The sequence below is a fragment of the Mus musculus genome, chromosome 17, assembly GCF_000001635.26.
Source record: "Mus musculus strain C57BL/6J chromosome 17, GRCm38.p6 C57BL/6J".
Lineage (NCBI taxonomy): Eukaryota > Metazoa > Chordata > Mammalia > Rodentia > Muridae > Mus > Mus musculus.
In genome coordinates this window covers 28969578-28996581 of record NC_000083.6, presented here as the reverse complement: position 1 = coordinate 28996581, position 27004 = coordinate 28969578, and the positions used below count along the sequence as shown (strand labels likewise).

At 44.5% G+C, this 27004-nt stretch overlaps 1 protein-coding gene and 1 pseudogene across 8 annotated transcripts in view; both read left to right on the top strand.

Moving 5' to 3' along the window:
* Stk38 (serine/threonine kinase 38) overlaps positions 1-25702 on the top strand; it is a 37131-nt gene extending 11429 nt beyond the window's left edge. For 2 of the 8 annotated variants that reach the window (NM_134115.3, NM_001357173.1), the window contains exons 3-14: positions 4114-4165; positions 5162-5284; positions 8321-8404; positions 12382-12505; positions 14396-14550; positions 17277-17379; positions 18981-19042; positions 20646-20763; positions 21913-22036; positions 22205-22300; positions 23443-23537; positions 23906-25702. In NM_134115.3, coding sequence (NP_598876.1) covers positions 4114-4165; positions 5162-5284; positions 8321-8404; positions 12382-12505; positions 14396-14550; positions 17277-17379; positions 18981-19042; positions 20646-20763; positions 21913-22036; positions 22205-22300; positions 23443-23537; positions 23906-24036 — 1267 coding nt within the window. In that variant the 3' untranslated portion in view covers positions 24037-25702. Of the gene's footprint in view, positions 1-4113; positions 4166-5161; positions 5285-8320; positions 8405-12381; positions 12506-14395; positions 14551-16059; positions 16863-17276; positions 17380-18980; positions 19043-20645; positions 20764-21912; positions 22037-22204; positions 22301-23442; positions 23538-23905 lie in introns of all 8 variants that reach the window. The other 6 variants (XM_011246232.2, XM_011246233.2, XM_030249411.1 and 3 more) reach the window with 4 other exon arrangements.
* Positions 6434-6605, top strand: Gm23887 (annotated as a pseudogene).
* Positions 25703-27004: the final 1302 nt, after the last annotated feature.

Genomic DNA, 27004 nt, shown 5'->3' with positions numbered 1-27004 from the left:
TCTGAAGGTCAGGAGTTCAAATCCCAGCAACCACTCCATCCATCTGACTCCCTCTTCTGAAGTGTCTGAGGACAGCTACAGTGTACTTACATATAATAAATAAATAAATCTTTTAAAAAATTATCATTTATTTTATTTTATGTACAGGAGTACACTGAAAACCAAAAGAGGCCATAGGATACCATTACAGATGGTTGGGAGCCACCATGTTGTTGCTAGGAATTGAATTGAACTCAGGGCCTCTGGAAGAACAGTCAGTGCTCCAGCCCCTAGAAATGATTTTTTTTTAAAAATCACTAGTATATTGTGTTTTAAAATTTTTTTTAAATTTATTTTATTAGATATTTTCTCCCTCCGAAAATCCCCTCCCCTTATACCCTACCCTCTCCCCCTGCTCACCTACCCATTCCACTTCCTGGCCTGACATTCCCCTACATTGGGGCATAGAGCCTTCACAGGACCAATGGCCTCTCCTCCCATTGATGACCCACTAGGCCATCCTCTGCTGCATATGTAGCTGGAGCTACATGTATACATATATGTAGCATGAGTCCTACCATGTATACTCTTTGGTTGGTGGTTTAGTCCCTGGGAGCTCTGGGGGTACTGAGGGGGGTAGTTCATATTGTTGTTATGAAAAAATTTTAAAAAGATTTATTTATTTTGGTTTTTTTTAGACAGGGTTTCTCTGTATAGCCCTGGCTGTCCTAGAACTCACTCTGTAGACCAGGCCTGCCTCCAACTCCCAAGTGCTGGGATTAAAGGCGTGCTTCATCACTGCTCAGCTTGGTAATAGTTTTAATGACAGTTGGTAATGGGACATTTGTACTTTGAGAATATGTCTAATATATGATGCAGTTTTAAATGCTAAGTTTTAGGCCAGTAAATTTTGAGAGCAAGTAATATAATTTTACTTTCATATTCTGTGCCTTATCTAGTACATACATTTAATTAAACATCCAATTTCTACCACTCAAATGTAGGTTTTGTACTATTCTACTTTAGTAGAGCACTTAAGGAGCTGGAGAGATGACTCAGTGGTTAAGAGCACTGGCTGCTCTTCCAGAGGATCCCGGTTCAGTTCCCAACACCCATATAACAGCTCTCAACTGTCTGTAACTCCTATTCCAAGGGATCTGACACCCTTATACAGATATATGTATGTGTGTGTATATATATGTATATGTGTTATTTTTATACATATATATGTATGTATATACACACACAGTCAAAACACCAATGTACATAAAATAAAAATAAAAATAAATTATTAAAAAAATAAGACATCAAGATTATTTATTTGATATAGTCTCACACATAGCCTTGGCTGGCCTTTAGCCAGGTCTCTGTCTCAGCTTCCAGATTGCTAGTTTTATAGGCATGTGCTGTCACATCTGACTAAGTTTTTACTTTAAACAGAGGAACTACTTACTACATGGTGAGGTTTGTCTAAATTCTGGAGATGGAAGAAAGAATAAATTTAATTTGGAAATTACCTCTTGTATACTAGTAAAACAGGAGAAATTTGAACCACTTCATGGAAATACTATAGTAAGGTTCACAGGTTGGTTCAGAACAGTTCAGCATGGTGACCCACGTCCACTTGGGAGGCAAGAGGACCAGGATCAAGGACAGCCTCAGCTAAATATTGAGTTTAAGGCCTGTCTGACTATCTGAAACCCTGTCTAAAATACCAGCAAAACAAAAGAGCTAGCCCCACAGGTGTAGGGTGTTTCCTGTGTGATGTGTGCTCCTCAGATGTAGAGCGTTACACTATGTGACCTGTGCTTCCTGGTCCCTGAGGTAGCTTGCAGGCCACACATGCTCTAGTTCTGTCGGCTGTTTGCCTTCTTTAGCTCGTTAGCCTCTAAGCTTCCCTAGAACACTGACTGTCCTATTGTTTTCCCTGGTACACAGCTAAGGTACCCAGCAAATGTTGATAATTATCTAGTCATGAAAAATAATAGTTTGTATAATTCTATAGCAATCTAATTAAAACCAAGGAAACAGGCATTTCCTCTGATAAAATATTGTGTTTATTTTTTTCTTCCTGAAGATTGTCCTGGAGGATTAGCTAAAGCCATGAATCTAACTTAATACATAATAATGGTTGCCCCAGGTGTGGTGGCACACGCCTTTAATCCCAGCACTTGGGAGGCAGAGGCAGGAGGATTTCTGAGTTTGAGGCCAGTCTGGTCTACAGAGTGAGTTCCAGGACAGCCAGTATACAGAGAAACCAGAGAAACCCTGTCTCAAAAAACCAAAGGGGGGGATTTATTTATTTATTTATTTATGTGCGTACGCTGTAGTTGTACAGATGGTTATGAGCCTTTATGTGGTTGCTGGGAATTGAATTTAGGACCTCTGCTCACTGGGGTTGGCCCTGTTCATTCTGCCCCAAAGATTTATTTATGATTATTTTTTTTAAATATTTTTTTAATTGATTGATTGATTTATTTATTATATGTAAGTACACTGCAGCTGTCCTCAGATGCACCAGAAGAGGGCATCAGATCTCATTACGGGTGGCTGTGAGCCACCATGTGGTTGCTGGGATTTGAACTTCGGACCTTCGGAAGAGCAGTCGGGTGCTCTTACCCACTGAGCCATCTCACCAGCCCATTTATGATTATTAATAAGTACACTGTAGCTGTCTTCAGACACTCTAGAAGAGGGCATCAGATCTTATTATGGATGGTTGTGAGCCACCATGTGGTTGCTGGGATTTGAACTCAGGACCTTTGGAAGAGCAGTCACTGCTCTTAACCATGGAGCCATCTCTCCAGCCCCCTCTTTCAGGTTTTCTTTTTTTTTTTTTTTTTAGATTTATTTTTTTATTATATGTAAGTACACTGTAGCTGTTTTCAGACACTCCAGAAGAGGGCGTCAGATCTCGTTACGGATGGTTGTGAGCCACCATGTGGTTGCTGGGATTTGAACTCCTGACCTTCAGAAGAGCAGTCGGGTGCTCTTACCCACTGAGCCATCTCACCAGCCCTCTCTCAGGTTTTCTTAACGACGCAGTGTTTTGTGTGATCTGAAGCTCACTGTACTGTCAGTGGTGACCTGTGGATCAGGGTCAGTTTTATCTTAACTAAGGTTCAGGGCTGAAGATATTTCTTTTCTTAGTGTTGGTCATGGAGATACAATTGCAAGTTATTTTTTATGCTATTTTCCTTGTTCTTATCTGTGCCATGAGCAAATATTAGTATTTTGATGCATGTTTTATATGCATGTATGTCTAGACCACTTGCCTGGTGGGTGTCTGCAAAGGCCAGAAGAGGGCATCAAATTCCTTGGCCCTGGAGTTGCAGACAGTTGTGCAGTGTTGTAGGTGCTGGGAACTGAGCCTGGCCTTCCACTCTGCTCCAGCACCACTCTCTGCTTTTTTTTTTTTTTTTTGGTTTTTTTTTTTTTTTTTTTTTTTTTTGAGACAGGGTTTCTCTGTAGCCCTGGCTGTCCTGGACCTCACTTTGTAGACCAGGCTGGCCTCGAACTCAGAAATCTGCCTGCCTCTGCCTTTTTTTTTTTTTTAAATAGAATTTTTAAATAATTAAAAATTACACTGGTTAAGTGTGTGTGTGTTTGTGTGTGTGTGTACATACATGCATTTGTGCTATGGGACAAGTAGGACCGATTTCAGGAATCAGTTCTCTCTCCATCTTGTTGGTATTTGGGATCAAAATCAAGTCATGCTTGGTGGCAATCACCTTAACCCAAAGTCTTCTTGCTAGCTTCTGTTTCATTTATAAACACAAAATTCTCTTACCTGTCATTGTAGTTCTTATTTGTTTTTCTTAAACACATTATAAAAATGTGTTTCATGACCTTTTTTTGTTCTGTTTTGTTTTTGGTTTTTTGAAACAGGGTTTTTCTGTATAGCCCTGGCTGTCCTGGAGCTCACTTTGTAGACCAGGCTGGCCTCGAACTCAGAAATCCGCCTGCCTCTGCCTCCCAAGTGCTGGGATTAAAGGCGTGCACTACCACTGCCCGGCTATTTCATGACCTTTTATCTAAGTGAATACTTACAAGTGCTTAACAATTCTGTTTGTATAGGCTTGTCAGAATACAAATGCTATTTTATCTTTTTTTTTTTTTTTTGGTTTATTTTAGACAAAAGAAGTTAGAAAAGGTGATGGAAGAAGAAGGCCTGAAAGACGAAGAGGTGATTTATATGGGGCTTGTTCCCGGGTTCCAGCGTGAAGGTTATGTTTTCTTCATCAAGTTAGCTTTGGTGCCAGGGAAGCGTTTGGCTCCGTGACAGGAATTTGAGAGTTAGCATGCTTTTGGATTCAGTTACTCATTCAGAGGAAGACGTTAATTAGGTGCTTAGGAGAGGGCGGTCTCTCTAGTCACAGTTATGGTGATTAATTAGCTTTAGAATTCTAAGAAAAGAAAAGATGAAATTAGTTAAACTAAATTAAAATTTAGAAGAACAGAGTGAGAATTTTTTACCAAGTTGTGGTGCTTCATACTGTAATCTCAGCACTTGGAAGTTGAGGCAGGAGGATTGCTGCAGGATTGAGGCCAACCTGCACCAGAGGGTGAGATCTTGTCTTTAATGAGTGAATGAATTAACTGAAAGACCCCGTAGCAGTAAGGAACATTTCTGAAGTCGTTATTGGAACAGGGGACTGCCTCCTGACAGCCCTTGTGCACACAGCTTACAGATGTGAGGCAAAGATACACCAGTGAGGAGGGATGCAGGTAGCCAAACAGCTCTGGCAACACCTTCAGAAACGTGGGTGATACAGCCCAGGACAGTGGTAGCAAGTCCCCAGCACAGGGCATTGAGGCCAGGTGGTGAATGAATGCTAGTATGTACTGGTCTTGGAGGACTTTAGAAAAACACCCTTACCTAAGAAAAGGCTCATGGAAAATGTTGATTTGTCTCTCACCATTAGAAAGGCTAGATTGTTGAAGTAGTTTCTTCAGAGTTCTCAGGAGCCCCACACCCCCTTCAGTGTGGCTTGCTCGTTATGTCTGATGACCTGGGAGGGGAGAAGGAACCACTAGAGCATGCTTGTGTGATGCTGTCAGTCACAGGGAAAATGGGAAGATTATGTATAGACTAGCGTGGCTCTGCTCCCAGCTGCACAAGACAGATAGGAGTTGGTTTCAGAATTTCAGCTTTCCTTCCTTTTCTTTGTATAAACATTAGAAACGACTCAGAAGATCCGCGCACGCTCGGAAGGAAACAGAGTTTCTTCGATTAAAGAGAACAAGGCTTGGACTGGAAGATTTTGAGTCTTTAAAAGTCATAGGCCGAGGAGCATTTGGTGAGGTAAAAAAAAAAAAATCCCAGAAATTCAAAGCTTTTAACATGCCATGAGTTCCTGATGGTGTGTAATACCAGGTTAGCTAGGGAGAGCCTGTCTTGAAATATATGGAGTTCACTGGATAGACATGTTCACTTCTCTTTTTCTTTTTCTCCCCAGTTCATTGTCCCAGATCACTTCTGACTTGTCAGAGAGGACATTAGCACTTTGTTTTTTTTGGACAGAGTCACACTATGTAGCCCAAGTTGGCATCAACTGTGTGATCCCGCTGCCATAGCATGCAGAGTGTTACAGGCATGTCCCACTGTGCTGAGATCCTGATGTTAGGATGCCCAGTATATTTACTCATTAATTCTGGAATCATCACAGTGGATGTAGACATTAAGACTCTGAAGATGCACACGGTCTGTCAGTCACACAGCTGTTGAGCATAGAGACCAGAGGCTGGGCTGGAGTCCTCTGCCTTGAAGCTGTTGCTTTCCCAGTACCACCGTTCTCAAGGAGGAAACTGATCTTGTCTCCACTCTATTCCCTACCAGATGCTTACAGCTCTAAAGAGATGTGCCTAAGCTTGGTTAGACATACGCATGAATGTAATGGTAGCACTCTAGAAGCTGAGGCAGAAGGACACGCCAGCCCAGGTTAGCTAGGGATCCTGTCTTTTTAAAAAAAAAAAAAAAAAAAAAAGACAGACCTTGAATTAGTATAGAGCATTAAAGGCCCAGCTGCTGTCTGTGTCTGGTTGCAAGAATCAAATGTAGACAGGTGCTCTGCCCTTCTGCTGCTCCCCAGGCCTTTACTTAGCCCAGATCTTATCAATGAATCCTGCTGCACTACAAGAGCAGTCTCGGGAAAACGGTGAATGAGCTCATGCCAAGGTCATTGCCATTGATGGAAAACATGCAAAGGCAGCTTACTGATGCAGTAATTACATGGTCTCCGTGTAGAAGGAGAAACATGGTATAAACAACAGTACTCAGGGGAGAACTGCATATTATCGTGAAGAGACTCTCAAAAGGTAAAATTGACCCTTCAGTTGAGAATTCCAGTTAGCCCTTGAGAATAAGGAAGTGTTGTTCAAAATGCTCCCTGTTCAAGAAAAAGCACATGGTACTTGATTAGAAAGACAAAATGCAGAAAGACATAGGGGAAAAACCACTTCTCAGTCTTTTTGACTGAGATCAGGTGTAGTATCTGCTCTTAGCAGTTTAATATCTAGTATGTCCTCCATCTAAGGACAGTAAATTAAATGGAGTTTTGGACCTGGGAGAAGGAACAGGAGCATGCTCTTTGACTTGGCATTGCAGTAAGAGAACAAAACCCCACAAAACTTAGGTATCTTGGGGGAAAGGAGAGAATGCCCAGGAGCTTGCCAGGAGGTTTTCCTTTTTAATAGACCATTAGTTTTCTTTTCACAGTACAATTTTCTCTTTAAAAGCACTGGGAAAATGGTGCTAGAGAGATGGCTTATTGGTTAAAAGCCCTTACTGCACTTTTAGAATACAGTGCCCACTTACAGACACATTCACTTTAATTAAAAATAATTGAATTCTTTTAAAAAATTGGAAAATAGGCTGGACATAGTAGCTTAGGTCTTTAATCCCAGCACCTAGGAGTCAGAGGCAGATGGCTCTCTGTGAGTTTGGGGCCTTTTCTCCATAGTGAGCTTCAGGACTACATAGATCCTGTCAGAAAAAAATGAAAAAAAAATAGAGAAAGAAAACTTTTTTCCTAATAAAACATTTTCGAAAGAATTTAACAGCCCGAGCCTTGGGTCAGTGGTTAGGGCACTCACTGCTCTTGCAGAGGACCTGACTGAGCTCTGTTTCCAGGACCCACCAGGGGACTCACAACTGCACACAGCTCTAGTTCCGCGGGATCGGAGACCCTCTTTTGGACTCCTTGAGTATCTGCACTCACACATATACCTACACACAGACAGACTCATGCACATACAATAAACAGATCACTTGGGTATTGTGGCCCATGGTTTTAAGTCAGCATGCAGGAGTCAGAGGCACACAGATCTCTGAATTGGGCACCAGCTAGGGCTGTACAGTGAGCCTCTGCCTAAGTGGTTCGGAGCATCTGCTTCTCTTTCACAATTCCCAGTGTCCACAAGTCGGCTGGCAACTGCCTTTCCTCCAGTCCCTGAGGAATCCATTGCCTTTTGGCTTCCTCAGGCACTGCTTACATGGGGTGCACGGACATACTTGTAGGCAAAACACCCATTCACATAAAACCTAAGTAAGTAAAGTAAAGAAATAATTAAAACACTTAAGAAGTGGGGCTGGAGAGATGGCTCAGCGGTTAAGAGCACTGACTGCTCTTCCAGACGTCCTGAGTTCAAATCCCAGCAACCACATGGTAGCTCACAACCATCTGTAATGAGATCTGATGCCCTTTTCTGGAGTGTCTGAAGACAGTTACAGTGTACTTACATATAATAATAAATAAATCTTTTTTAAAAAATTTAAAAGTGCTGTTTAATTTCTATTTTACTTTATTTCTTCCAAGAAGAAGGTTTATTTTTGTGGGGTTTTTTGTTTTGTTTTTCTGTTTTTTTGACAAAGGGTCTCACACAGCATAGGCAGACTGGCTTCAAGCTGGTGAGAGCTCTGCTTCAGTCCCTCAGTGCTAGGATTACAAGTGGATCTGATGTATAATTTTCATATTAAATGTTGTGATTTTTACTTAGGCTTTCTGAGTCAACTGTCGGGTATTTGCCATAGGTTTAACTCTGGATATTTGCCATGCCTTAAAATGAAACTAAAGGCTTTTACATGTGTTCAACTCGGAGTCAAAGCTGTTGAGCTCTGGAGACAGGTGGAAGTCTTCTCATCGCTGTCACAGCTGTATAGTAGATTTGTTTGTAACATTGAAAGTGTCTGTTTTTGCATGTTTAAGCAATACTAGCTTACATTCAGATGGTCATGCCTTTCTTGTGTGAGTAGTATTTGTGAAGCTTCAGTATGCTGGAAACGAAAATCCTTAGCTTGGCAGTGTGAACTTGACTTACCACATCTTTGGGACCCTTCCAGGTGCGGCTTGTTCAGAAGAAAGACACAGGGCATGTGTACGCAATGAAAATCCTGCGCAAAGCAGACATGCTCGAGAAGGAGCAGGTAACTGAGCGGGAGCTGCCGGCAGTCAGCTTTGGGGGCTTGTTGCCTAATTACACTCTGATGGCTTAGTTGTCTTTATTTTACTACAGTTCTCTCTAGTTAGTTCCCTTATGCATATTGTCCTATTTTTTATCCTCAAAAGATGCACTTGTATATTTAAAAATATAAGTAAGGGACTGGAGAGATGGCTCAGCGGTTAAGAGCTCTGCCTGCTCAATTCCCAGCCACCACATGGTGGCTCACAACCATCTGTAAGGGGAATCTGATGCCCCCTTCTGGCATGTGGATGTATATGCAGCAGAGCACTCATTAAAATAGATAAAATTTTTAAAAAACTACAAGTAAGACCCGTGAATACAGATAGTGTGTTTCACAGTCCAGGCTGTGAGGAAGCAGCTTTGGGTCCTCGATAACCACAGCTACACTTGCAAGAGACCCTCCTTTGAGCTCACGCCTGGTATGATGGGAGTTTTTTGTACTCCTTGGATGGGGATGTAGAACTGGCGAGTCTGAATACACTATAACCTGAACACCTAACCAAAGACGGGTCCTCTGTGAAGCTTACTGATGCGCCAGTTTCTGAATTAATGTGGACAGTGTAAATGGCAGAGCAGCAGAAGGTCTCCTTTATGGTTAGGAACGGTCTTGGGCCGTGGAGCTTCCAGCAGAGTGCTTGTGTATGATGTGCAAAGCCCTGGGCCCTCCCTAGTTAACAGCCCACATTATCCAGTAAGGATGAAGCTCACGATGAAACTAGATCTGACATACATACTTAATGCAAATTCCGTAGGATAGCTTTATTTTTATTTTTTTAAAGTAAGAGTTCAGCCCTTCTGTGGGTCTGTTGAGCTGGTTGCCTCAGAAGAGGTAGCAGTGGGTGACGCTGCAGTTTGAGGCCAGAGATGTTGTGCCAGGCAGAACTCTTCATTTGGAGCCCAGCAGCGAGGATAGAGGCTGTCCCCACATTTAGTGTTCTCTGCCCACTGAGGATTGTAATCAGGGAGCATTTCCTGTCCACATTCAAGTGCCTCTTCAGACCTGTGCTTTGGGGGCTGGAGAGACAGCTGAATGGTTAAAAGAACTAGCTGCTGTTCCAGAGGATCTGGGTTGAATTTCTAGCACCCATATGGTGGCTCTGGAATGGTCACATTCCAGTCCCAGGGAATGTGACACCCTCTACTGGCCTCTTTGTGCAGTGCATGCACATGGTACTCAGACTATACATGTAAGCAAACCAACCATTCACATAGCAGTTATTAAGTCTTTTTTGTTTTTTTTTCTGTTTTACTAGGAAGCCTTGAATTCCTCTTTTTCTTTTCTTTTTTGTTTGTTTGTTTGTTTTTGAGACCGGGTTCCTCATTGTGACCAGCCCTGGCTGTCATACACTTGCTTTGTAGACCAGGCTGGCCTTGACCTTAGAGCTCTACCTGTCTCTGTCTCCTAAGTGTTGGGATTAAAAGTATGCAATACCATGCCCGGCTAAGCCTTGAATTATTTTTATTTCAAATATTTATTTGTTTATTATGTATGTAATGTCCTGGCTGCATGTATGCTTACACACCAGAAGAGGGTACCACATCTCATTCTAGATGGCTCTGAGTCACTACATGGTTGCTGGGAACTGAACTCAGGACCTCTGGAAGAGCAGCCAGTGCTCTTAACCTCTGAGCCATGTATTCAGCCCAAGCCTTGGATTCTTAATTCCAGTTAAAAGTAGATCTTTAACAAATCTTCAGCTATTATTGTAGTTTATGCAAACACCAACTGATATGCGAGTGCCTTACAGCCCTATGTATGTGCTGCCCAGAGGTCAGTGTATGGTGTGGATACATGCTCAGGCTCCAGGAAAGAGGACCAGTTAATCTCTTTGAGGAAAACAATGTCTGTGTTGTTTAGTTAGGATATTTGTGGGTTATGAGTAAGTTTTACAGTATGTATGTCCTATCATTTTAGCCAAAACTCAAAACTCCTGTCAGTTTGTTAGCTGTTCTGAGAGTTAGAAGTGGGGCTGGTGAGGGCTCAGAGTGGGAAGGTGCTCGATGTGAGGTTTTCTGGGAGCTGTGCCTTGCCTTCCATTCACACACAAACATGTGTACACAAAACAAAATATTTAAAGTTAGGAAAGAGAGTGTGGTGGCACACCTTTCTTTCTTTTTTTCTTCTTTCTTTTTTTTCTTTCTTTCTTTTTTAATATTTATTTATTTATTTATTTTCTTTTGTGGTTTTTCCGAGACAGGGTTTCTCTGTATATCCCTGGTTGTCCTGGAACTCACTCTGTAGACCAGGCTGGCCTCAAACTCAGAAATCCTCCTGCCTCTGCCTCCTAAGTGCTGGGATTAAAGTGCGCCACCACTGCCTGGCTTATTTATTTATTTTATGGATGTGAGTCCACTGTACTATCTTCAGACACAACAGAAGATGGCATCATATTCCATTACAGATGGTTATGAGCCACCATGTAGTTGCTGAGAATTGAACTCAGGACCTCTGGAAGATCAGGCAGTGCTCTTAACCACTGAGCCATCTCTCCAGCCCTTGGATTGAGTATTAATGAACTTAGATTTGATTCACTTCATCTTTGGATCTTGTGACTCTTTTTTTTTTTTAAGATTTATTATATTTATATGAATACACTATTGCTCTCTTCAGACACACCAGAAGAGGGCATCGAATCCCATTACAGATGGTTGTGAGCCACCATGTGGTTGCTGGGATTCGAACTCAGGACCTCTGGAAGAGCAGTTGGTGCTCTTAACCACTGAGCCATCTCTCCAGCCCCCTTGTGACTCTTAAAAAAGAAAGGAGGAGTATAATTTGAGAATATGTAATAATGTTTTGGTTATTGCTCCATATTGTAAATAATATCAGTTTGATATAATGATCACCAGTTTTGAGATAGGGTGTCACCTCCACCTCTCATGTGCTAGTGCTAGACCTGCAGGCATGCACCCCTCCCCCACACTCTGCTTTCCATGGTGCTGGGGATCAAACCCAGGGCTTCATGCATGCTATTTAAGCTCTTTGCTAGCAGAGCCACACCCCTGCTCATAAAGCATTATATTTTAAAAAAGTGATTCTACCAGTTCCCCCAAGCTGCCTGTAGTTAGGTGTTGCAGCAAATGTAGAAAATGAGAAACGCCATGATTTTGAATCTTTAACCCAGTGTAAATGTTTTTTTTCATCCTGCAGTGTAGTGCCCAGCAGTGAGCTACAGCTACAGAGTGCTGCTGTGTCATGGTGATCTGATTGTCACTCAGGGCTTTGTTATTTTGATATCAGTTTGGAGCCTGTAGCTGAGTTTTAAGTAACATGAGCACTTGTATAGACTCCTTGAATAGCAAGAAGGTCCTGGGTTCCATCTCAGGCATTGCAAAATGAAACAACCAGACAAAACAGAAACCTCAGACAGAAACCAGTTCACCTAGATAGTGTAGCCTGAGGTGGGACTGCTCAGGGTCTCACCTTGGGCACTGTTTCTTCTACTGGATTACTAGAGCAGTGTGCTTGCTTTACCCCAAGAACCTATGTGGTGTTTCATGCCTATAATCTTTGATTTTGGAGATAGAAGCAGAGGGATCTGGAGGTAGAATTCAAAGCCAGCATGGAATACATGAATCTCTGCCTTAAAAAAATAAAAAATATAAACTTATTATATATAACATGCATATAATCATATATAATAAACATATTTATATAAAAGGACAGTAATTCTAACTAATCAGAGATTTACTTCATAGTACTGCTGCAGTTGTGTTGGGTTGAAGCCATTCATTCATTTCAGCAGATTTCAAAGCCTTTCTTACCAGGTTTCTGTCACCAAAGAGGGCTCAAATGTCAGTTTCAAGGTGGTCAGTGTGTGTTAGCAGAACTTTTGCTCATCACAACTAAATATTCAGAACAGTATTTAAATTGTTTAAACAGATATACAGTTTACAGCAGAGCAAGGCTTGTCATTAATCAAATGCATATACCTCCAGGTTGGCCACATTCGTGCGGAGCGTGACATTCTAGTGGAGGCAGACAGTTTGTGGGTTGTGAAAATGTTCTATAGTTTTCAGGATAAGCTAAACCTCTACCTAATCATGGAGTTCCTGCCTGGAGGTAATTACTTCACAATGAAAGGTCGATTTCCCTTTGTTCTGTGGTTTCTCTCTCACATCAGCAATGAACCTTCCTTTCTACCTGTAACTGTGCTCACAGAACTGCTTTCTGTGTCTGTTCTAGGTCCGTAAAGGAGGGCAGTAGCCAGCCTTGTGCTGCCTGCCTCTCTGCCGGTCATTCACTCGCCATTTCAGGTGGACAGGTCTTCTATTTATTTTTCCTTAAACACATTTAGACTAGGTAGGAGCTCTGCCTGCCCGCTGCTTGTTGGCACCCGGCATGGGTTGTCCAGCTGATCGGACTGAAGTGATAGCATTGTTTGCTTCAGTGTTTTTGTTTTTGTTTTTTTTCCTGTGGTTTGTTAGAGTGACTCCCTCTTCACCTATATTAATACCTAGAGTCCACCTCTCCTCTCTAGGTGTCACGCCTAGACAGGTAAGGCAGAGCAGGTGTCCCGTATGTTTTGGGGACAGTCGATGAACCAGTGAATTCTGAGCTAATAGAAAGTAGCTTTTTTTTCTTTTTGGCTTTTACAAAGCAAATGTAATTAATTGGGACATGCTATATTGGTCTCGTGACACCCCTTAGTTTAGACCCAGGGTCACCAGTAATTTTTAACAACTGATGAAGATTACAACACAGAGTTGGCTGGTAGAACACCTTTTTCCTTAAGCACTTCAGTAGTAGGGAACAGCTAGGCTATCATGTGTCTACTAGCCATTACTGCAGCTCTTCCTTAGCTTCTCATGTCCCGCAGACACTGCCCTTTGTATTTGGTGATGCTGGCCTGCAGAGCCCTAAGACCAGCAGGCCTGAGCTGTCCCATCACATGGGCAAGCCCACACAAGTAAGGCCATCCATCAGCTGCTCTCCTGGGAGTGAAGGCTGCAGTGACCTTAGGGTTGGCCTCCCCACTGCCCCTGGCCTCAGGTAGCGAGCGGAGCGAGTGGCTGTCAGAGGGCAGCAGGAGGTGCTAGGATCAGAGGCCTCTCTCTTCCTTGCTTTCTAATCTAAGTAGCTTTACATGAGGTGGAAACTGAACCATCCTTTTAGCTATTTTACATATTTCCTTTGCTTTTGTTTGATTGCTGACTTTTAGGATATGAATCTTACTTTCCTCTTGCTTTATGATGCTGGTATTAAGCTTTAAATTTTCACCTTGCAGGACACTGAGAAGTTTGTCAGTCGATGAAACGTTATATGAGGATAGTGGGAGGTGTTAGGAAAAGGCCCTGTGGTCTTGGGAACGGGCAGTGACCTCACCTGTCAGGCAGCTGCATTCCAGTGGAGAGGAGGGACTCAGCATTGTGACTGCCGCCTAGCTTCCCACAGTCCTCTTCCCATGGGTTCCCCCTCCCCCATGTTAGTGGGGGAACCTTGTTTAAATCTCCCAAAATATTTACATTTTACTCAACCTTTCATTCTAAGGCAGCAGTTCACCCTGTGTGGAAGTGCCATTTCCCTCTAGACAGATGCTTCACAGACACAGACACGTGAGCAAACGTAAAAGCCAAGTGGATTCCCCCTGGGTCCAAAATACTGTCCTAAACAAATATACTTTGTAACTGTGGAAAAATTCTCACTTCTCCAAAGAGGAAAATGAAATTAAAAGCTAGTGCTTAGGTGGGAGATAGGTTTTCTCTGAGTGTGACTTTCTTGCCTTTACACATTAGAGATTTGTTGCTGATTGCTCCCATGTTAACACTGTACATGACTTTATGGGGCACAGCACAGTTGGGTGTAGTTGGTTTATATTGGCAGATAATGAAGATGTATCTGAAAACTGGTTCTTACTCATATTTTACGTGTGTGTGTGTGTCTATGTGTGTTTGTGTGTGTGTACATGCATTCTGTGTGTATGGTGGTGGCTTTGTATCTTTCTGCTTCCAGGGGACATGATGACTTTATTGATGAAAAAAGATACTCTGACAGAAGAGGAGACTCAGTTTTATATAGCAGAGACAGTATTAGCCATAGACTCCATTCACCAGCTGGGATTCATCCACAGAGATATCAAGCCAGACAACCTTCTCTTGGACAGCAAGGTATGTGGGCACACAGCACCCTGCCCAGCGTGTCTGCTCGGCTGGGCAGTGCTGTCTTGGAGTGATCTTTTGTATGTTTTTGTTCATTTTACAGGTAAGTTTGCCATCACATCCTGTCTCTGAACTATGATTCTGTAATTTAATCTAATGTCCTTTAAAAAAAAGCAGGCACGATTTGAATCCCAGCTTTCAGTAGGTAAAGCCAAGCTGGTCTACACAGGGAGATCTGTGGCAGACAGGGCTACATAAGTGAGACTCTGTCTCAAGAAAGTTAAGCAGGGCATAGTATGGCAAAGCATGCTGGTGCTTCCACCACTTGGGAGGCAGAGTGGGGAGGCTAGGAATTCCTAGTCCAGCTTGAGTTACAAGGAGACCTCGTGTGCACACAACACAAATGCAACCAAGTCAGTTTTGTAATATGGCAGAGACAGTCAGTCATCTTCCCTGAGCTGAGTATCTAGCAGCCTTCCTCTACTGACGCACCAGGAGGAAGACAGCAGCAGCAAAAGCCTGCCACAAAGTCCACCACAAAGCAGGGTGTCACATGCACCAAGCTCCCAGAGGAGCCCCCAGCCTCTGCAGCCTATATTGCTTTCCCTCAGTGATACAAGAAGAGTCTGTGCTGCTGGCTGCACTTTGTGTCCACTGGTTTCACTAGGGAGAAAACAGGTGTTATTAGTATTTTCAATAAATCCCGGGGCGGGGTTACTACCTCCCTCAATGGTTTGTCCCTCTCCAGCAGACTGATTTGGGGATCCATTAGCATAAGATTACAAGCAGCTGCAATGGGTGTGGTGCTGCTTCCAAGTTTTCAGCTCTAGAATTCTAGAATGTTTTACTTGTAAATCAGAATGTTTTGTTTGTAATGAAAGCGTCCTATTCCTGGTGTGATGATCTTTCCCGCTGCAGCCTGCCTGCCTGCCTGCCTGCCTGTCTTCTTCCTTTCCTTCTCTCCTCTCCTCTCCTCTCCTCTCCTCTCCCTCTCCCTCTCCCTCTCCCTCTCCCTCTCCCTCTCCCTCTCCCTCTCCCTCTCCCTCTCCCTCTCCCTCTCCCTCTCCCTCTCCCTCTCCCTCTCCCTCTCCCTCTCCCTCTCCCTCTCCCTCTCCCTCTCCCTCTCCCTCTCCCTCTCCCTCTCCCTCTCCCTCTCCCTCTCCCTCTCCCTCTCCCCTCTCCCCTCTCCCCTCTCCCCTCTCCCCTCTCCCCTCTCCCCTCTCCCCTCTCCCCTCTCCCCTCTCCCCTCTCCCCTCTCCCCTCTCCCCTCTCCCCTCTCCCCTCTCCCCTCTCCCCTCTCCCCTCTCCCCTCTCCCCTCTCCCTCTCCCTCTCCCTCTCCCTCTCCCTCTCCCTCCCCTCTCCTCTTCCTTTACTTTAGAGACAGGGTTTCTCTGTGTAGCCTGGGTCTCCTGGAACTCACTCTGTAGACCAGACTTCCAAAAGAGATCTGCCTGCCTCTGCCTTCTGAGTGCTGGGATCAAAGGTGTACACCACTGTTTCTTTTGGTAATCTTCTAGGTGTCTTTGGAAGGCCCAGGATTCTTGTCTTTCTGTGGAAACTTTACTTGCTGTGCCATGAGGGCAGGAGGCTGGTCAGATAATATTTTGTGTCAGCAGTTCTGTTCTGTAAGGATGCATATAAAGAGCCAGGCATGAAGGAAGGCGCACAGAGGTGATGTCAGCACTGAGGAGGGGGGCGGGGGGACCATGGGGCTAGTGCCCAGCCTGCCTAGCCTAAACAGGCAAGTTCCAGGCCACTGAACGAAGAGAAAAACGAAGAGGGAGACAAGCCAAAGAATTGGCTACATATGGTTCCCTTTTGTACAGATATGAAAATGTCAATCTGAAGCCCATCGTTTTGCATAAGTAATATATGCTAATAAAAAAGAATAGTCTCGGGCTGGCCAGATGGCGCAGTGGTTAAGAGCGCCGACTACTCTTCTGAAGGTCCCGAGTTCAAATCCCAGCAACCACATGGTGGCTCACAAACATCCGTAACAAAAAAATCTGATGCCCTCTTCTGGAGTGTCTGAAGACAGCTACAGTGTACTTACATATAATAAATAAATAAATCTTGAAAGGAAAAAAAAAAGAATAGTCTCATATAGTAAAAAATTAGAACAAGACACAGTTATAAGGAAGAAATGTTTGTTTGGTTTTTTTTTGTTTGTTTGTTTGTTTGTTTGGCTTGGGTGTTTTGTTTTTTTTTTCTTGTTTTTTTTGTTTTGTTTTGTTTTGAGACAGGGTTTCAAGACGTGGGCCACCACTGTCTGACACAAAGAAGAAATGTAATGTGCGGTCTCATAACTGAAACATGACCAGTGAGTGATTTCTGGTTGGGATTTTTTTGTTTTTGAGATAGGTCTCACTATGTAGACCAGGCTGGCCTAAATCAACCTACTTCTGTCTCCAGTGCTAGAATTAAAGGTATGGGCTACCATGTCTGGCTTCAATATTTAATTGGTTTCTCTAGGTAGCCCTGGCTGAAATGGAACTCTCTGTAGACCAGGCTGGCCTCAAACTCAGATCTCCTTGCTTCTGCCTCCCAAGTGCTGGGATTAAAGACATGGGCCACACACTTCGCTGGAAATCTGTTTAAATTTGTTGCTGTGTGTTTTTCCTTGTAGTAAGCTGGGTAGGAGAAGTCTGTTGGCGGAGGTGTAATGGGTGCTGGAAGGTAACAATGTCTGCCTGTCCAGGAGTCCACACATCCCTTGTTTCCCCTTCCCCCACAGGGCCATGTGAAACTTTCCGACTTTGGCCTTTGCACAGGCCTGAAAAAAGCACACAGGACAGAATTTTATAGGAACCTGAACCACAGCCTGCCCAGTGATTTCAGTAAGTTTGAACAGTGATGTTAGCTGCCCCAGTCCTTAACCTGGTGGGTGAGTGAGTTCCCTGGTGACCAAACTATTTAGGAAACCTGAGAGCGTCTCCCAGCAGTGTACAGAAGAGATCCAGCACTTTTCTGTATTGCCCATGCTGTCTGACTAGGCGAGATGAGCGCTTCCAACTGTGCTAATGCAGAAGTTGAGGACAGAACTCTGCTAGGAAGATGCTGGAGTGACCATGGCATAAGCAGCAAGGATGACAGGATGAAAGCGCTCAGAACAGCTCCAGAATAGTTTGGTTGCAAGCATTGTCTTTCTACTTGAGCAGTATCAGAACACAGGAAAGCATACTAAGTCACAGTTGAGGCTTGAGGAGATGGCTCAGTGGGTAAAGCTCTTGCCCTGCAAGCATGAAGACCCGGGCTTGATTCCTAGGATGCATATAAAGAGCCAGGCGTGAAGGAAGGCCCATGGCAATGATCTCAGGACTGAGGAGGGGGACGGGGAACCCTGGGGCTAGTGCCCAGCCCGCCTAGCCTAAATCCTCAAGATCCAGGCCACTGAAGGAAGAGAAAAACGAAGAAAGGTGGCTGGCGCCTGAGAAATGCTACGTGAGCTCTTGCCCCACACATGGTTATGCACCTGTGTGCACACACCTGCGTGTGCACCTGCACAGACATGAACACAGGAACCTCACTTCATCCTAGAAAACCCACAGTGCACCTAAGTCTGGAGTCCACTTCTGCTCTTAGATCTTTGAGCAACTTTAGGAACTGTGAGTGTCATCATCTCTATGCTGGATCAGGCCCATCCACACAGATTCAGGTGTGGATTTTCTGGAGTGCCACAAACTAGGTTTGGATAAGTGTGAAAAGGGAACATAGAGACGGGGTGAGGGAGAATAGAAAGGATGTGGTTGTAGCTCGGTAGCAGGCTGCTTGCCTTGCATGCAGAAGGCCCTGCTGCCTTCACCAGTACCATTACCAAAACCCAAAACCAAACAAGGCCCATAAATCAATGTCCAGTTGAGAAACATTTGCGATACCTTCTCTACAGTTTTTTTTTTTTAGACTTATTTATTTATTATATGCAAGTACACTGTAGCTGTCTTCAGACACTCCAGAAGAGGGAGTCAGATCTTGTTACAGATGGTTGTGAGCCACCATGTGGTTGCTGGGATTTGAACTCCGGACCTTTGGAAGAGCAGTCGGGTGCTCTTACCCACTGAGCCATCTCACCAGCCCCTTCTCTACAGTTTTGATAAGGCCTGTCTGTCCTTTCTAGCTGTATGAGCCACATAAAACTATTCACAATTCCACTGTGATTCTCTCGGAGCTGCTGGGTTTAGAACTTATATTTGGGCCAATAGAGCAAGTCACCCTGGAGCTGATTGTCTGTGTGTGTTTGTTTTACTTTGTTGCATTGAGATACGCTCTGTGTATCCCAGGATGGCCTAAAACTAAAAGAGATCTGCTGTCCTCTGCCTCCCGCTACCACACCTGGTCCTACCTGGAATGTTTGATGGGTGTATGTATGGTCTGACTAGTGCCAGAGTGCCACAGAATTCTTTTTTGAATTTTGATTAGGACTTGAACTCTCTTCTTTTAGCTTTTCAGAACATGAATTCCAAAAGGAAAGCAGAGACCTGGAAAAGAAACAGACGCCAGCTAGTAAGTAATACCGGAGGCTTCTGAAGTACTAAACCAGTCTGAGTTTTAAAAAGAATACTAATGGTGTGGGATTGTGGCTCAGTAATAGTCACTTACCTGGGATGCCTTGAACTTAGCAGCTTTTTGATATAAAGTCTCCTGTAGCATAGGCTGGCCTAAAACTATAGATAGCCGAGGCTGGCTTTGAAACCACCCCACCCCCAGTCCTTTCCAGTCTGCCAATGGACTAGGATTATGGCTATCCCACCATGTCCATCTTAAAACACTGTCTCTCAAACTTAAAATGCTCATCCTCAGAGGCAAGTCAGGACTCCTGTTCATCTGCCTGCCTTGCCTTACTTTGTGGCAGACAAGTACTTGCTAGTCAGAACTGGAGCGGGGATTTAAGAATGTTTGCGTTTGACTGTGCACACATCTAAAATTAGGCCCCATAAGCTTGAAAGTAAGTAAGTAACCTTATTACATTTACCTTGATAGTATGTTGAAAGCTATTTAAAGAGGGTACATTCACCACTGAATTACTACTAAGAAAACTTCAATCTTAATTCTCTTGTGTGTGCACAATACACGTCTGTGTGTGTTGTCAGAAGGCAACTGGTAGGAAACTTCTTCCACCTTGTGGTTTGTGGAGCTCGAGACTTTATGGCAAGTGCTGGACCAGAACTCTGTGTGTGTGTGTGTGTGTGTGTGTGTGTGTATGTATGTATGTACGCATAGGATCCCCTGGAAGGAGTTAGAGATGTTTGTGAGCCACTATGTGGGTTCTAGAAGTTAAATCCAGGTCCTCTGCAAGAGCAGCCATTGCTCTTACCCGTTTAGCCCGCTCTCCAGCCACAGCAGCATTTATTCTTTTTTTTTTTTTTGGTTTTTCGAGACAGGGTTTCTCAGTATAGCTCTGGCTGTCCTGGAACTCACTTTGTAGACCAGGCTGGCCTGGAACTCAGAAATCCGCCTGCCTTTGCCTCCCGAGTGCTGGGATTAAAGGTGTGCACCACCATGCCCAGCAGCATTTATTCTTAATAGATGATTTGTTGGTTTGTTCATACATGAAGACTAAACATGAGTTGTACTTTGTAAGGGTGGTCACATGTGTATTATGTAGGAAGGGCAGCACTTTGCTTGTCATGTACATAGTAATAACATGGCAGGTCTATGTGTTATGGGCATATTACCTAGTAAAGTGCTGACTTAGACTTTCAGTGTTTATTAACTTGCCTTGTTATTAACTGGGCTTGTCCCCTCAGGGCTTGAGTGACAAGTGTAGAGTGTTACCTGCAGCACTGGGCTAGATGTGTCCTTTCAGACAGCTGAGCAGAATGAGGAAGGCTCATTCAGGTGTAGAGCCTGCTTCCTAACGGGTGCTTAGTCACTTACGCTGTGGGCTCTGGGTGTGTGTAGAAGGGCTCTTTTGCCTTATTAACCAAGCTTTATTGTTCATTTTGGAAAGTGCTGTCACAGGTAAGTTTGTATTAGGCTTGGGTTGTCCTGCTTATGTAGTTTGGGGTGCCCTGATGGAGCTTGAGGGTTTTGGTCTCTGGACTAGCATTCTGAGCTTAGGCACTCACTGCGGACTGGGCCTCCCTAATGTGTGCACATATTTCAGGCCTTCTCTACAGTGGGCACTCCTGACTACATTGCTCCAGAGGTGTTCATGCAGACGGGTTACAACAAGCTCTGCGATTGGTGGTCGCTCGGGGTAATCATGTATGAGATGCTCATCGGTAAGCTCCATGCTTCCTGTGCACGCAGGAAAGATGTTTGCATTGCTGTTACAGGGAATTGCTTGGAGGTGAACTAGGTGCGTGGCTCTCTTGCCTTCAAAGTGAAGTTCCTTGATGAACAGCTCCCTCAAGTGGGTCCCAGTGTACTCACGGGCTCCCTGACATCTTGTCTTTCAGTATTTCTAAATCCATCTGTTCCTCCATTCCCTCCATTGATAGCTATTCTCACTTATCAGACACCGATTGTGTACAAAGAGCTTAACCATGGCAGTGTGTCTCTCAGCTTGTGAACTGTGGCTTGCTTCCTCTCTCGAAGCTTTGCGAGCATGGAACCTTTCTCCCTTGTATTTGGATGATGTGTCTCTGTATTCACGCACACATCTGTGGCATAGCCGTATGCCACTGAGCACTAGTAGATGAGTCTGTGGACACTTGGAGTCACTTGTCAGATGATCTGGGACATGGATGTACTTGTGTGGCAGGCAGGCTGGAGATAGATAGAGAAGCAAATTGTTATCCTCTTGCATGGACTTCCCAAAAGAGCTGGGATGGTCTCTTTGCCTTTAGCTTACTCAGCTTGCTTGACACGGTACCATAAGAGGAACTCTCTCAAGTGGGCATCTTTTTCCCCCTTTTAAAAAATTATTATTATTATTCTTTATTTTATGTGTGTGAATACACCGTAGCTGTCTTTAGACACCCTAGAAGAGGGCATCAGATCCCATTACAGATGGTCGTGAGCCACCATGTGGTTGCTGGGAATTGAACTCAGGACCTCTGGAAGAGCAGTCTTAACTGCTGAGCCATCTCTCCAGCCCAAGTTGGGACTTTTTTAACCGTGTTGTCCCTTTGTTTCTTCTGGCGTTGACTCCCAGACTGCATCTCTGCTTATGTCCTTCCTCTTCCCAATCTCAGCTGTCAGCTGACTCTGCAGTTGGCTCTCTAGTGGCATCAGAGGTACAACTCTCCACTGTGAATTGGAGAAAAATGAAAAATGGGTTTAGATGTTTTCCGGGCTGAATGGAAATCCCCCAGCATGGGGAGGGAGGAATATGCAGAGGTCTAGCTGCTGTTAGAGACAGGGGTCTCCTCAGTCGACCCAAGTCTGTGTTCTGGGCTGTAAAGATCCACACTTCCTGCTCCTTACAGGCTACCCACCATTCTGCTCCGAGACCCCACAAGAGACATACAAGAAAGTGATGAACTGGAAGGAAACTTTGACCTTTCCTCCAGAAGTTCCTGTCTCCGAGAAAGCCAAGGGCCTGATTCTGAGGTAGCAGAGTGAGCATCTTCCATGCTCATCCTTGGGATTGGAGTGAACCTTGTGGCCTCTTGCTTTCTTCTTCAGGGTCTGGGGGTGTCGGGAAGAACATGCAGGAGCCTGGCTATTCCTTTTTCCTGAAGAAACTGGAGTGTGCTGAAAAGCCTGGTTTTTTTCCAGGTTCTGCTGTGAATGGGAACATAGAATCGGAGCCCCTGGAGTTGAAGAAATAAAAAATAATCTTTTTTTTGAAGGTGTTGACTGGGAACACATCAGGTATACTCCCACATTAGTTTCCAGCATTTAGGATATGCATGCCATGGGATGAGTGAGGGTCAGAGGGCAGCTTTTGGGCTTCGTCCTTTCCTTCTAACTTTCTGTAGTTCTGGGGATCAGATCAGGTGCCAGGCTTGCATAGTGAGGACCTGTACCCACTGAGCCATCTTGCTGGCCACAGACTGGGTCTCATATAGTCCAAGCTGGCCTTCTGTGAGTCATCTAGCAGAAGGTGATCTTGAACCCCTGGTTCTCCTGCCTCTTCAAGTGCTTGGATACGGAAATGTGGCACCATCTGTGGATTACGATTTCGGAAAGAGTAGTCTGGAAAGATCATCAGCAGGCTAAGGAAAGGGAGAGAGCCCTTTAGATGTTCCGGGTCTTCCATTGTGGTGAAAATGAGGAGTCAGACAGAGACTGTTACTGGGAGACTGAGGACCAGCAAGGAGGAGGAGGTGTGGCCCTGGCACTTAGACCACCCGCTGAAGCTCCAGCTCTCATTAGCACTCACTGATTGCTAAGCAGAAAAGTGTCTTGCCGTTTTATACTGCAATTATGTTCTGATTTAGATCCTTGAATTTTGTCCTTTTGAGATAGTGTGACTAAATAGTCTAAGCTAGCCTGGGACTCATAGTCTGCTTTCCTTGGTCTCCACTGAGGCCATCATCCTGGTAATTTTTACCTTTCCAGTGGAATCAGTGTAGAGCTGAAAGTGGGTGGCTTTGAAGCTTTTCCCTTCCAGGAGGACTCTTTCATTAGCGGGTTGGCTGCATTGACACAGGGCTGTAGCTCCCTTGTCTTTCTGACTGAATGCTTTGTTCAGTTGGTTTTTGAGACAGGGTAGCTCTGGCTGCCCTGAAACTCACTATGTTCATCAGGCTAGCCTTAATTCATGAGAGATTTGTCTGCCTCTGCCTCCTAAGTGCTGGGATTAAAGTCATGCATGGCTGAATTACCAATTTTTAATGATAATTTTGCTTGGATGCAGTCATTTGGTTTATTTAGCATTAGAGAAAAAAAATGTTGCCAACAGTGAATAGTCCTCCATGTCAGACAGGAAGGAGTCTTCCAAGAGAGACTGGGGCAGTATCCTCTGTGAGCATACCATCTGTGGTCATTTGGCCTGTGTCTGTTTTTGACAGGGAGAGACCAGCTGCGATATCTATTGAAATCAAGAGCATCGATGATACCTCAAACTTCGATGAATTTCCAGAGTCTGATATTCTTAAGCCCACAGGTAATCCCACTGGCTGCCACTGCAGTCTTTAGAGTTGCAGCATCCCCTGTGATTTTAGGGTGATATTTACAAAACAGAATGCCGAGGGGGACTTCTGGTCCTGGGTAAGTGTTTATCAGTCCCCACAGTGGGCAGCAGTGAGACGATCGTGTTCAGCTGCTTGAGCAAATCATAAGCTGCTTTTCTGTTACTCAGAACTTAAGAACACTTAAGTGAGCAAAGTAGAAAGCTTGCACAGTGAAAGAGAATCTCTCTGAATGGGAGCTGTACTGTGTTCTTCAGGGTGCTTTATCTCTGGGGCAGAGCTGTCCTTGAGGGGACAGTGACTTGAAGGCAGCGATTCAGTCCTACTTCTGTTTCTTTGCCAGTGACCACAAGTAGTCATCCTGAGACGGACTACAAGAACAAAGACTGGGTCTTCATCAATTACACATACAAGCGCTTCGAGGGCCTGACAGCCAGGGGGGCCATACCTTCGTACATGAAAGCAGCAAAATAGGGCCTGTGCTGGGAACCCTAAATGGGGCAGTGGTCTCTATACAACATTGTGGTTTTCCTCTTGCGCTCTTGAAAGAACTTCCAAGAAGTTTGTAGAATTCATTAATACATCCTAGTCAAGTCTCTGAAATGTGATTGTAAGTGGATATTCCTCCACGGTGCACCGGGAAGCTGATAGGACAGAGACAAGCATTTTTCCATCGGCCATAAGCAGCTGCTTGCTTCTTTTGAAGCCCCATGAGCCAGTTTGGTATGTGCTGTAAAGAGAATTTGATTTCCCCAAGTTGATCAGAATGAAGGGGAAAAGCAGCTGCCCACTGTTACTGAACTGTTACACACTGAGTACCAGCCAACGCCCTGTGCTGTGGTGATGATATGCCACCTGCCAAGCCCACCAAGTATTTTTCTCCTTATAGCTGAAAATTCTGTAGTTAAATAAGGCAATAATGAAAGTCTGTGTGAACAGCCAACAGTGTGGCAGAAGGAACAATCTCGGTCTCGCAGGTGCCGGTGGTTTCTCCCCATACCTTGGCCCTCACAAGTGGCTTTCCACAGCCTTCACTCATGGTGCACTTTACTTATGGTACTAGGACAAAGACCCTGATCTACTGACCTGTCTCCCATCCAAAAGACTCATGCTGCTCTTCTGTTGATGGGAGAGGTACTAGTGTGATCCTTTTTGATCTTAGAAAGCCCATAAAGGCACTGGGCACTGCCAAGGAGTTCTGGACCCTGTGGACAACCCTTACTTTCCCTTCACGGCTGTAGATCATCTTGAGGCACACACTGCCTACCAGCAAGCAATACCTGCAAGTGCTGCCATGCAAGTGCCCACAGCCTCCTTGGGAGTCAAGGCAGGACCAGCCCGCTGGGTCCTTGAGCTCATTCCTCAATCCATGGTGCAACCGTGTTTGTCTTGATATTTCCTTACCCCAACTTTAGCCATTTTGCCTTGGAATCATGATTACAAAATTTTCCTTTGCAGATGCCTTCTTGGGGGCATTCTTGTCCCTCCACCCAAAAGGGTTGCCTGCAGCTTGGGCTGATACGCCTCTGCTGTGGCGTTCTCTCATGAGAAACACTGAATTTAGCACAAAGTGCCTTCTCTGTCATGGCTGCTGCCACCTTTAGAAGATTTTTCGCTGTGTCAGAAAAATGTGGAGGTTCCATATAATGACTTTGGTTTTAAGTGTTGATAACTGTTAAGGCATTATTTGCACCTGTGTGGTAACTTGCAGTCATTGGCCAAGCTACAACTGGGATCGGCCCTCCGCTGGTCCCGAAGTTTGTGAAGTCAGCTCAGTCTTAGCTCAGCCATTCAGAGGATAGAATTTAAGACTTATAAGCAGAACTGCTTTGGGTTTTCATGTCTTAGATGAAGAAAAAGGAATGTTAGGGAAGTCTTAACTCTGGGTTAAGATGTTAGCTCCTTAATCCTCTATTCAGAGCCTGCTAATGCAAAGGAGATAGAAGGGCCTGGGCGTGGCTTTGTGTTCTATTGATAAAACAGTTGAGGCTCGATCCCCGTGTGTTTGCAGGAGTGTGTGGTGAGCATGGGAGAATAAGAATAGTGGTAGAGTCTGTGTGGTGGGGATGATTCATTTGGGGGGAAATGTTCACATTTTAACTATTCAACTTTTGAATAAACTGTGAAAACGATAATCGAACTGTGGTGGATTTCTTTTATGTGATGTATTTTTAAATGAACACTGGTGGCCACTCTCAATCCCTTAGACCAGAAACACTGCACCATCATCTTGATACAAAATGCTGTTCTGTGCTGTACCAGCCTGTTTGCAGGGAACTGGTATCATGAATTGCCTTCCATAGAAGGGGGGGGGGGTTGCGGGGGCCGACACAGGACTTCCCAGACTGTATTACATATACAGTCAATATATGTAATACATGTAAGGGTCCAGGGGACTGAATTCAGCTTGCGGAGCTTGTTACTTGGCATCTTGTCAGAACTTTTAAAGTGATTGTTACATCTCTCAGTGTTCTGTCTGCATGTATGTATGTATTTATGTGCACTAAGTTTATGCAGTGCTCAAGGAAGCTAGGACCTCAGATCTGAAATTGGAGTTGCAGTTATGGCCTGTTGTGTAGATACTGTGAACTAAACCCAGCTCCTGCAAGAGCAGCCAGTGCTCTTCCCCACTGAGTCATTTCTGCAGCACCATGTTACTAGCTTTAAAACACATCTGTGTGATGCAATAGGTGACCTGTGCCACTGGTCACTAATGGTTCTTCCCATTTGAACTTTGCTTATTGCCAAATTCTAAATTTGTTTCCCTGTTCTGTATAGGACCCACTAGGTTCTCACCAATAATACAGTCCAACCACCCTGGAGTCCTAACTGCACCATCACCTCTTCAGATGAGAAGAGAGTTGCCCAGTAACACCTCATTGCATCAAATCCTTCCTGATTTGATTGATACGACTTCTTCTCAGTACACAGTCCAGTTCTGGCTGGTACCAAGTGACCTAGACTAGAGGTCTATGCCTCATACTAAAATCCTTTTGGAGGGAAGGACCTGTTCTAGTGAGCATCAGCTGAAGACAAGCAACATCTGGCAAAAACCATACCCACCACACTATCTTAACCCCTGGGTGCCTATGGGGTGGGCTGATGGCAGAGGCTTTAACAGCCTAGTTATTAAATGAACCAAGGACTTTGTGTAAACTTGACTAAAGTAGAGCAAAGATAATAAGAGCCAGAGGTCCTGTAGTTATCATTGTCACTCACCTAATCTGAAACTAAACTAGTCCACAGACACCTAAGCTTTCAATGTTACATTTGATTGCAATGTTACATTTGATTGAAGTGTGAGCTCTCCCATGGTAACTGAACTGGAGGGCATCCTAGGACAGCAGGGAGGAGGTGCACAGGCAAGCTTTGGGTGAGTCTGTGTCCTAAGGAAAGAAACCCACTATCCTGGCCTTTAAATTCATTGAAGGTTTGCTTTGTG